At 38.0% G+C, this 12,432-nt stretch overlaps 1 protein-coding gene across 2 annotated transcripts in view; it reads right to left on the minus strand.

The window, feature by feature from the left end:
• Positions 1 to 10,222, minus strand: part of FBXO28 (F-box protein 28) — a 36,199-nt gene extending 25,977 nt beyond the window's left edge. For both annotated transcript variants that reach the window (XM_012644066.1, XM_012644065.1), the window contains exon 1: positions 9,920 to 10,222. In XM_012644066.1, the coding sequence (XP_012499520.1) occupies positions 9,920 to 10,186 (267 nt within the window). In that variant the 5' untranslated portion in view covers positions 10,187 to 10,222. The remainder of the gene's footprint in view (positions 1 to 9,919) is intronic.
• Between the last annotated feature and the right edge of the window lie 2,210 nt (positions 10,223 to 12,432).

Genomic DNA, 12,432 nt, shown 5'->3' on the forward strand with positions numbered 1-12,432 from the left:
CTTGCTCAGGCTGGTCTCGAACTCCTGAGCTCAAACGATCCTCCTGCCTCAGCCTCCCAGAGTGCTAGGATTACAGGCGTGAGCCACCGCGCCCGACCTATTTGATGTTTTAAATCATCAGATGGATAGATTAAAAAAAATCCAAGGCACCCATTAATACTACCTTGTTGAAAAACACTTCGTCTCTGTAGACTTTATAACTTTGTTGATAATTTCTGAGATGAAATATGTTTTTTGCAGCAATATATTTACAAAGAGAAAATTAAGGTCAATTACTGCTACAACAATTTCAGGGTATAATATATTTTATTACACAAGAGTTTTGCTACACTGAATCTAGCTAACTTCTCGGGTTTGGATATCTTTTACAATATAATAATAATCTATAAACTCACTGAATGAGTGCTCACTAGTATTAAGCATATAGATATTGACTGGGTGATGGGACTAAGAATAAATAAATTGAACAGATATGGTCAATTAAGGAAGAAGTCACATGACAAAACATTTGAATTAGGCTTTGAAGGAAGAGAGGACAAAGACTGCTGAGTGAGAGGTGATGGTGTGTGCAAAGGCACAAAGTCTGGAACGAACAAACCATGAGCAAGGAAACCACTTCTATAGATAGAGCAAATGTGTGGGCAAAGCTGGGAGGTATACAATCACCCATGTTTTGAGCAGGAAAATCAGACAATGAGAAATAACTTTAAAAGAAAAAGACCACCCATCTCTTGAAAGATCTGATACTAGGGAAGCTGGCTGGTCATTTTCTGTTAGCACTGTAATACAAGGACTCAAGATAGGGTTACAGAAATTTCACTGGAGATAGCTAAAATTAATATAGATGAATCCCAAATGAAGAAGTGAAAGGTAAGAAAATAAAGGCTTATAAATGGAGCCTCAACTGATATTTATGGTTAAAAGCTGATAAAAGAAAATAGAAGGTCACAAAGATAAATTAGAAAAGCACCACAAAAGCCAACATCAAAAACTTTTAAGCATAAGCCGGGCATGGTGGTACATACTGGTAGTTCCAGCTACCCAGGGCCTGAGGCTGGTGCATTATTGAGCCCAGGAGTTTGAGGCTGGAGAGCTATGACTGTGCCACTGCACTCCAGCCTGGGTGACAGAGACTCTGTCTCTATAAAACAAGATTATACGCAAGCACAGCCTGGTGCAGTGGTGTGCGTCTGTAGTCCCAGCTACTCTGGAGGCTGAGGGGAGAGTGGCCTAAGACCAGGAATTTGAGGCTGCAGTGCACTGTGACTGCGCCTGTCACTGTACTCCAGCCTTGGCAACACAGTGAGAGCCTGTCTCAAAAACAAAAAATAGAAAGAAAGAAAGAAAGATTTTAGCATTAGTCAATATTGTAAGAAAAAAACAGCAGTATTTAATATGGTTCTCTTCCGTTCATGAATGTTCAATGAGTACTTATTGACCAATTGCATAAAAACGTACAACATCATACATATTTTCTTTAGGATTCAGAAAAAAGCAAAGTGACTTTTGCAAAATAGAAATATACTAAATTTCCCCAAGGTAAGTTGATAACTGCTGAGAATATATGCTAACTTGCAACTCAAAATTACCTTATTTGAAGTGCAGCTCTAAATTTGGGGGTATTTTAATAATTTTCCATGGTTAAAGGGAAGAAATTTTATTTCCCCAGTTATTAAAACAAAATAAAAATCCTAGCAATTTGGCAATTTACCTAAGACAGCAAAATAAAATTCCAGAGCTTAACATACAATGCTTAACAACAGAGCTTAACAACAACACATGATGATGACTATGTAAAAAACTATCAGGGCACTCAAAGATTAGGAAAAATATACACTATCAAAACAAAAGGGAACTAATGGAATAAATCATTGTACAATAAAAAGTTTTAACTTGGGCCCTTCTGTTACTTGCTGTTCTAGCATTAGAGAACACGTGGTTTTTCTTAGTTTGTTAACAATTACTTCAGAATTTAAATACCATGTTTATCCTTTTTAACATTTCCTTACTTAAGTAGTCAGTAATAAAAAATTTTCTTCACTTTTATTTGTTTAGAAATTTTTTTAGATTTGTTGTGCCACCATGGCCCTTCTTAATGATGCAAGACACACATGCTATAAATTTCTTAAACCCATGATTTTCCTATTAAATCTAATCTTTAATATTAAGCCTTAACCGATTCTATGATGCACATCTTAAAATATCTGACAGTGGAATAGGCTTAAAATATATAATGTCTTATAATTGGCAGCATTTTATTTTTCTCAGATACCTTGAAATATGGTACACTAAACTTCTTTGATTTTGTGTAAGATACTGTAAAGACTTTAAAACATGTTATCAATTTAATAAAAGCTCTTCTGGGGAAATAAAAAAGACAAGATTGCCACAATAATATATATACAAATTGATCAAGATGCATTCCGATTTCAAAAAGGTTAAAATATGAAACTATTTCTTAGAATCAAGGAAATATTGTAAATGAAACTCAATTTAAAAAATGTATTCATTTGGTGCTCTACAGTTTTCAAATGATTGAGAACTTTATGTTTTTCTTCAAATAATTCAGAAGCTAACATTAAAGATTAGGCTGTTTTTTTTTTTCTTTTTTTTTTTTTTGAGAGAGAGTCTCACTGTTGCCCGGGCTAGAGTGCCTTGGCGTCAGCCTCGCTCACAGCAACCTCAAACTCCTGGGCTCAAGTGATCCTCCTGCCTCAGCCTCCCGAGTAGCTGGGACTACAGGCATGTGCCACCATGCCTGCCTAATTTTTTCTATATATTTTTAGCTGTCCAAGTAATTTTTTTCTATTTTTTTTTAGTAGAGACAGGGGTCTCGCTCTTGCTCAGGCTGGTCTCGAACTCCTGAGCTCAAATGATCCGCCTGCCTCAGCCTCCCAGAGTGCTCGGATTACAGGCATGAGCGACCACGCCTGGTCAAGATTAGGCTGTTTATTAGACTTCTGAACTGAAAGAAGCTTAAAGATCAGAACCTTTCCTTTCCTTTTAAAGTAAAAACACTGAGGCCTCAGGAAATCATGTGATTTATCCAGGGTCACTCAGCTATTCAGTGGGAAAACTCAAACTGAGAATCCAGATCTTTTAATTTGCGTCTTTAGTGATCCATAAGATAATCCAATAATTATCCTTATTTATTTATTTATTTATTTTTTTGAGACAGAGTCTCCGTTGCCCGGGCAAGAGTGCCGTGGCGTCAGCCTAGCTCACAGCAACCTCAAACTCCTGGGCTCAAGCGATCCTCCTGTCTCAGCCTCCTGAGTAGCTGGGACTTCAGGCATGTGCCACTGTGCCCAGCTAATTTTTTTTCTATTTTTAGTTGTTTGGCTAATTTCTTTTTATTTATAGTAGAGACAAGGGTCTTGCTCTTGCTCACTCTGGTCTGGAACTCCTAAGCTCAAATGATCCTCCCACCTCAGCCTCCCAGAGTGCTAGGATAACAGGCATGAGCCACCGCGCCCAGCCCAATAATTATTCTTAGAGTCTCTGTTGTTAAAGAAACTGTTGGTACCATTCTAAAAAGTAGGACTTCTTGAGGTAATAAGGGACTTTAAGGACGTTAATAGGCATTCTCCTCACACTGCTAAAGTTTAGACAAATGAAGCTAGACCAAGATCTTCCTATAATTCTTCCAAGGTTCAAAATCCTAAAGTGACTCATGAGGGAAAAAAAAAAATCAGACAAATCTGAATCATAGGACATTTCATAAGCCACTTGGCCTGGATTCTTCAAAAAGTCAATGGCATGAAAGAATGAAAAAGGTGGGGGCAATGTTTTAGATTAAAGAGACAAGTCCTTTATTAGATTCAAGACACCTGCCCTCCAAAGAGCTATAAAGGTTGTTTTGAGAATAATTGAGAAATAAAGTATGAACTGTAGTGTTAAATCCCTTGGAAGTGATAGCACTGACTATATAAAAGAAGTATTCAGAGGTGAAATATTATATCACTCTACTTACATCTTACTTTCAAATGGTTTAGTAAAACAAATAACATGTGGGTGGGATACATGCACAAACATTTAGAGAGAGAATGAGCACACTAGCAAAAGAGATAAAGCAAATGTGGCAAACAGTTAATGATGTATGAAAAAGCATTTAAAAAATGAATAATGAATTAGGCAAAACCATTTGGCTCTTCTCTTGTCCTATTTGCTTTTTCAGTGAACTCATCTTAATTTCTCTCACCTAAATATGGATACAACTTGCCACTTCTCCCATAAGAATATTCTAAGCCTCCATAAAAAATTCTATTTACCTTGCATGGATTGCCTAAGATCACCTGTATTACTATACTCTGTGTGTGTGCATATACCACACATATATGTATATGTAATTCTCAATTATCTCTAGGTAGAATTACAACAAAATTTGAATTCTCTGGGTATCTTCCCTAGATACTCACTTGGAAAGAAAATATAAACTCATTTTAATATTAACCTGAGCAAAATAATTAGGAAGAAAAGTCTGTTCCCAGGATTCCTACAATGTACCCTAAAAGTCAAATAGAAAACCTTCTGATTGTTTTCAGTTTTTGATTAGGTCTACCATTATTCTCATTAATATAGGAATTGAGGGCTGGGCATGGTGGCTCATGCTTGTAATCCCAGCACTTTGGGAGGCTGAGGCAGGAGGACTGCTTGGGGCCGGTTTGATACTAGCCTGGGCAACACAGTGAGACCCTGTCATTATAAAAAATAAGAAAAATTAGACAGGTGTGGTGGCACATGCCTGTAGTTCCAGCTACTCGGGAGGCTGAGGCAGGAGGATCACCTGAGCCCAGGAGTTTGAGGTTATAGTGAGCTATGATCACACCGCTGCATTCCAGCCTGGGCAAGAGTAAGACCCCATCTCTTAAAAAAAAAAAAAAAAGAACAAGAAAGGAATTGAGTGTTGACTAAAACAAAAGGAGCCTTTATGCACCATTTTAAATGCCTCTTGTTAATTACATACTGGCTTCAGATCACCTTATCAATCTTTATTCTCATAAAAGTTTTCTTTATTCATTTTTAGAATGATCTTGTAAAATGTTGAAGACCTTCTGAGGTGAGCTAAAAGCTTAAAAATTAAAATTTCTAATCTGTTGGAGGTAAATATTAAACAACTGATTTTCAGCACTATTATAATACAGAAAACACTTTTATTTCACAATGACATATTTTCCATTGTTTACTCAAAAGCAGTGAAATGTTTTAAGAACTACTTCATTTATTTAACAAATACTGAGTACTTATATTGTATCAGAGACTATCTAAGGCAGTAAGGATTCATGATGAAAGGATATGTTCCCACCCTCGTGAAGCTTAAATTTGGTTGGAAAACAAGCTCTTCTAAAGATAATTCCAATGTAATAAGTAAATGATGCAATGGGAACTTAGAAATACAACCTGAATAAATTTCAGAGAAAAATCATAGAAGGCTTCACTGAGATACTAACACTTAAGGTATATATATGGAAGGGATAGATATTTTCTAGGAGAGGGAAAACAGGATAAAACGTGCTTGGAGAGGCTGGAGACATTTGGGAAACTAAAGAGTTTGATGTCTGTTTCAATCAATTTGAAGTGCAAGATGACAGAAATAGGCGGTTGGGAGAAACTTCTATCAAAGGTTATCTTTTGCTCATAGCCTCAATCATCATGAAACTGGATTTATATACATAGGCTATCCTTTTAACGTAGTACTTTCTTCAATCTTATTAAGAATTTATACTACTCAGAGTTTACCAGAGTATGCCTCTTTTATGAAATGATTATAAGAGATGGAAGTTGTTTTATTTTTTTTTTAATATCCTTACTTGCTCCCCCTACCAAAAGTTGTCAACTCTGGAGGTTCTCCAAAATAGTTTAAATGTAACTGGTCTGTGAAATTAAAAAGTTGGGGGACGGGGAGGGAAGAGATAGATTTAAAACTTCACATACTCAAATTCAAGCTCATCTTAGTTCCTCTAAGTCAGCTTCCTCCAATTACTTTATTACTTTACATATCATTTATACATTATTTTTTCTGCTGGGAATGTTCTTCCACTTTTACTAACTAGATAAAAACTTATTATCTTGAGGAAGTCTTCCCTAATTAAATCCTCTGATTAACCTCAACATTCTCATATTTACTATCTTTGTTTTTGTTATCCCGGCGTTTTGTAAGTGCACTCAAGGGAGGTGTGTACGTTCTGTCTCAATGACAACACTGTGGACAAGGTTATGGATTGAACCCCTTCACCTTGTGAGACCAGAATTAGCAGGAACAATGAACTGTCCCCAAGAGATTGTAATTTCTTACCTGTACTTATGTACTCTTTAATAAACTCAACAGCCTGAAGAAGAGATGATGAGAGAAAAAAACCAAAAATCAGCAATAGAGTGTATTTTCTGTAATAACTGCAACCCCTGGGGTTCCCAAGAACCTTTCAGGGGGTCTGCACAGCCAAACTAGTCTCATAATACTAAGAAGTTATTTGCCTTTTGTACTCATTCTCTCACAAGTATCCAGTGGAATTTTCCAGAAGCAACAGGACCTGTGATGACATTATTGTTCTTATAGCCAAGGGAATATTTGTGTTTTCAAGAATCTTCTAAGGTAAGCTCTTAGAATCTCCAATAACTTTTTATATTGTAAAGATGTCCTGATACAAACATTTGAGAACTCTTGCTACAGAATGAGAGATATGAGGAAGACAGCTTGCCTACTTAAAAAGAAAAGGAAGTAATGGTTCCTCATTTTCCTTCATATTTCCTACCAATCACCCCATTCTATAACTGGAATTTTCTAACATATTTGAAGAAAAGATGTAAAAGGAACTATAAAGAGCTAACATTTAACTAGCTACAGTGCTCTATAGAAATATCTTGGGACAAAAGCACATTTTATGTATTTTGTTGCTGAGTAGAAAATTTCATCCCAGATAGTAAGAATTCTCAACTTAACCTTTAGTCGAATTCATATTCTGAAGCACTAACAGGATTCTTTTAAATTTATAGGTGCTCCACTTGAACCAAAGAGGAAAAAATTTGATAGCATCTCTCCAAAATATCTTTTTAAAGCCTCCTGTACTTATTTTTCAGTGGGTAAGAATATTGTGCTCATGAGCCAAAGTTAGAGGCTCAAAGTTAGCTTTGATCGGCTCCCTAAGGGTAGCAACTCGCTTATTAACCTTTGCCACTTGTTTCAAAGTCTCTCACAAACCTGTCAAGAGGGCCTGGGTGACATACTAAAGCTGTATCAGCACAAATTTATCTGTTTTACAGGAAAAACAACTCAAAGTACACGTTTTGTCACTTCAAAGATTGTGTTCAGCAAGATAATTTTATATTGGTGGAGTTAAATATTTAAGAAACAATTTTTGTAACACCAGGAGTTCCAGGCTCTGGGTACACTTCTGGATCAATAGTCAATGGCCAGAGAAAAAAAATCCAATTTAATAAGGCATTCAGACAACCCCCATGGAAAACATTGGATGGGAGTAAAATTTCAATTATTCACAGTAACAGGAAGCAAAGACTATTATCAACTAAACTGCACAAATAATTGAAAAATATTGTAGCAATTTTAATTTAGAGCATATATTTTAAAGAAAATACAGAGCAGTAAGTACATGGATTGTGTACCTGTACCGTAAGTTAGGTGCTAACAATAGGACCTGAGTCCTAATAAGTAAGTAAACTGGTCAGGAAAGAAAAACTCCAAACACCTGAACAATACATAAATTAGCTCATCAGCTACCAAATAGCTGCCATTTAGCTTTATGAAAACTAAGTCTGTTCTTAATTAATATTACTCCCTTCCAAGCATATCTAGTCTTAATGCCACTAAAAAAAAATACTTACGATGAAAGGGACTATATAGTTTATATGTCAGATAGCAGTACATATACTAAAGTCCCTTGATTCTTTGGCAAACAATTCTTTAGGTGTAAATGGCCACTTACATTGAAAAGGCACGGAAAGAATCATCTACCAGGAACGGTCTCGACTGCCAATTGTAGAAAATGATCATAATTAAATTAATGCTGACACCTACTGGCAAGAAAGAACATCTTTCTTTTATGTTAACCTGAATTGTACCTTCCACACCAAAGACACTTCCAAATTCCAAAAGATTATCCATTAAATCTAGTTAAGAATTAAAGAATAAGAGAACAGTTTCCCCATTACAAAAATATCACATTTGCAAATGTGGGGGGGGCAGAATCTTTTCCTGGGGATGGGCTGTGGTATAGAAGGGACTCCTTATAAAAAAAAAAATCAGCATGAGAAATTATAAATTTGTAACCTTAAAAGGCAAGAGATAATGGCTTAAAAATTAAGAATCCATCTGAATATCTTGACAGAGATGTCATTAATTAATAAATGGTGGTTTACTTCTGGTTAGGATAGGATAGTTCCCCCCCCTTTAAAAAATATTTTAATTTTATAAAAGCAAATGACTAACAAACAAAAAACCAGTTTTCCTCAGCACTTAAAAAACAGAACTGTGGACATTCCAAGCTTTTAGAAGCCATTGTCTGGCTGAATGGCTCAATTCAATCAAATGTTATGCCCGATTTCCAAATCCCATGAATGTACAGTGTGAATTTTGACCAAACACCATTCTTGGTAAAAATATGAAGAAATATTTAAGATTCTACATGAAATTTTAAGAAGAAATGTTTTGGAAATTCAGGAAGAACCAATTTTGAAATATTTATTTTCAACTGCAGAAATTTTCCATCCTGCAGACTGGCATGGTTGAACTGCTATGTTGACAACAAAAAAATTGGCCATCAGTTTGAATTAATATTTATAAGCTTTCTTTTACAAATAAGGATTATTTTCTTCAAAAATGCAATTATAATCAATTTTAAACTGGAGCATAAACCTAAAATACGGCATATTGATTAATAAGAAAATGCTATACACAGCACATTCAGAAATATGTCTTTGTCCTCTTAAAAACAATCTCGAGCACAGATTTCCCTTCTACACAGAATCGGTTTGCAATCACTTCAAAATGTCCACCTCCTTCAATTTTACCACTTCAAGATAAATGCACTGAAAGGAAGCAAAATATTTGACTAAAGTAAGACTTCATCAAACCTCTGGAGTGAAGTAAAATCCCAATGGCAAATTCATTGTTTTTAAATATCATGGACTGGACTACTGTGATTTGAAGGTACAAATAAACCTCTCCTAAAGCTGGCGGGTGGGCGAAAATCACTACTTAGAAAATGAACTGCAAGAGAAAAAGCCCCTGTTAAGGGGCAAGTAGCTTTACTATGGATGGGAATTGTCAAGAGTGAGATAAAGCCGAAATGGTCAATTCCCAGGGCTCTACGGTAGTGGCCAACTAGGTCGCTGGGGTTAAGGCCACGAAAACACATTCTAATTCTTCAGAACCTCTACCAGGATTTTGGCGGAACTGAGCAACCCTACTTTACCTTCTCGAACAAGGAAACTTGGGGTGGTTGGGGGAACAATACGTTATTCTTGCAAAACAAATCTGGCTGGGATCATTTGCCTACTTTTGAGTTTTCTTCCCCAACTCGGGCTGGAGGAAGGAAGGCGGTATACAAAAGGCAGGAGACACAACCCCTTGGGGGTCCACGCACGGCGGGGTGGAAGGTGGACAGCCCAACTCCGATACGCCTCCGCCGCGCGCCAGTTCCCAGGCAGCGGGCAAGGAGCCCCCCAAGGTGAAGTTCCCTCAGCAGGTCGCCCCCAGCCCGCAGCAAGGGTGCAAGAGAGAACCAGCCCACTCCTGCTGCCAGACGCCGAGGAAGAGAGTTCAGGACGGGAGGGGCGCGCTCCGGGATCTGGAGCCGGCTGGCGCTCGCGGGGGCTCCCTCCCCGGGGAACGCGCTCCCCTCTCCTCCCCTCCCCAGACCTCGGTCCAGGGGAGAGGGAGGCGGGGGTCCCGCGGGGGCCTCACCAGGCGGAGCTGGCTAGTTTCGTCGTAGGACATAAAGCTGAGGATGTTCTCGATGGCTACGATGGGCAGCGCCACCAGCGTGTTGTTTTGAGGCAGCTGGTCCGGAGCCAGCGCCGGTGTTGGGGGCGCCTGGGACCCCGGCTGCGGGGGCTGGGACGGGGGCGGTGGGGGCTGTCGCTGGGCAGAGCTGGCGGCCGAAGAGGAGCCGCCGTCGCCGTGGCCGCCGCCTCCTTCCTCTGCCATCCGCTCCTCCGACGCCGCCGCCATCTTGGGGGTTTGATTCCTTCCCCCACTGCAAGGGGAACAGGGACAGTTCCGGTGCGTCACTTCCTCCTCCTGCAGCCTCCGGGGCGGGGGGGGCACCTGGAGGAAGGAGGAGGAGCCTGTGGGATGACAGGCGGAGAGAGCCCAACATGGTGCTCTTGAAGTAGAAGTAAGGGAAGAGCCTGTAAACGCCAATAAAGGTGCTCGTCGTCGACCCTTTTCTCTAAGATTGGTAACTACTTGAGAGCAAGGGACTCCTGTTTATTAAAATGAATTTCACTGGTCAAGTTTTCTTAAAGAGATTCCTGACAAAGGACGACGAGAATAATGTCACCTATTAAGTGTACATGGAAATGTAGTTAGAATATCACCATTTTTCAAGAATCATAGTAATAATTGATTTAGGCACATAAAAAGGGAACGAAATACCGATTAAAAACTACAATACGAATGAACCTTGAAAACATGTTAAGTGAAAGAAGTCAATACAAAGGACCACATATTGCATGGTTCCATTTCTAGATGTCTGAAACAGGCAAATCCAGAGAGGCACACAGTGAGTGGTTGCCAGAGGCTGGGAGGAGTGGAGAAAGGGGAATGACTGCTAATGGGTGCAGGATTTCTTTTTGGGGTGATGAAAATGTTATGGAATTAGATAATGGTGATGGTTGCGTCACCTTGTGAATATACAAAAACCACTGAATTGTTTATTTTAAAATAATGAATTTTATTATATATGAATTATGTCCTAATAAAACAATTGGTTTAGACAAGAATCATCAAAGGATGCTAAGACTAGAAGATAACGTCATGAGGAACATAATATTTATATTGTTTCAAAATAACTCCCCATAAATTGTATATTAATTATATAGATGAAAAAAATAACTTTAAGAGAAATTTGGTGGACACCATCATAACCAGATGATCAAATTAACCATACTTCGGTTCATCATATCCAAAGGAACCAAATTATGGGAGGAACCCACATTATGTACCTCTTAATATGATACCCTGAAAAGGACACAACATAATGTAATGTTCTTGCAAGAAAGTGCATTACCTGCGTTTGAGGTAGACATATCTAGATGACTAGACCATAGTCTTCAAAATTATTAATGTTATGAAAGACAAAGACTAGGATTTATGCCAGATTAAAGGAGATAAAAGAGACATGGAAACTAAATCTATGGGTGATCTTGGGTTGGATCCTGGATTAGAGGCGAAACGGCTATTAAAGAACATTATTGCCATAATTGGCAAAATTTGACTGTGGACTGTATATTAGATAATTTTAATCATATTAAATTTTCTGATTTGGATAATTGTATTGTGGTCATGTAAAAGAATGTCCTTGATCTTAGGAAATACACACTGAAGTACAGGCATGCCTTGTTTTATTGCACTTTGCCTTTTGTTCTCCATAGATACTGTACTTTTTACAAATTGAAGGTTTGTAGCAATCCTGTGTCAAACAAGTCTATTGGTGCCAATTTTTCCAATAGCATGTGCTCAGTTTGTGTCTCTCTGTCACATTTTGGTAACTCTCAGGCTATTTCAAACTTTTTCATTATTATTTTATCTGTTATGGTGATCTATGTTCAGAGATCTTTGATTTACTATTGTAATTATTTTGGGGTGCCACCAACTGTGCCCATATAAGACAGAAAACTTTTTTTAAATGTTATTTTTATTAATATTTTATTTTATTTTTATTTCAGAGCATTATGGGGGTACAAATGCTTTGGTTACATAAATGGCCTTTGTACCACCTGTGTCAGAGCTACAAGCGTGCCCATCTCCCAAACAGTGCGCATCACATCTGTTAGGTGTGAATTTACCCATCCAAGACAGAAAACTTAGTCGACAAATGTTGTGTGTGTTCTGGCTGTTCCACCAACTGGTTGTTCCTGAACTCTCTCCCTGTCCTCAGGCATCCCTATTCCCTGAGATACAATTAGGCCAACAATGGCCTCTAAGTGTTCAAATCAAAAGCTAGAAATGATGAAGGTTAGTGAGAAAGGCATATCAAAAGCTAAGATAGGCTAAAAACTAGGCCTCTTGCACCAAACAGTTAGCCAAGTTTTGGATGCAAAGGAAAAGTTCATGAAGGAAATTGAAAGTGCTGCTCCAGTGAACACACAAATGATAAGAACGAGAAACAGACATTGCTGATATGGGGAAAGTTTTTGAGGTCTAGATAGAGGATCAAACCAACCAGAATATTCTCTTAAACTAAAGCCTAATCT

Source organism: Propithecus coquereli, unplaced genomic scaffold (genome assembly GCF_000956105.1).
Source record: "Propithecus coquereli isolate 6110/MARCELLA unplaced genomic scaffold, Pcoq_1.0 Scaffold205, whole genome shotgun sequence".
Taxonomy (NCBI): domain Eukaryota; kingdom Metazoa; phylum Chordata; class Mammalia; order Primates; family Indriidae; genus Propithecus; species Propithecus coquereli.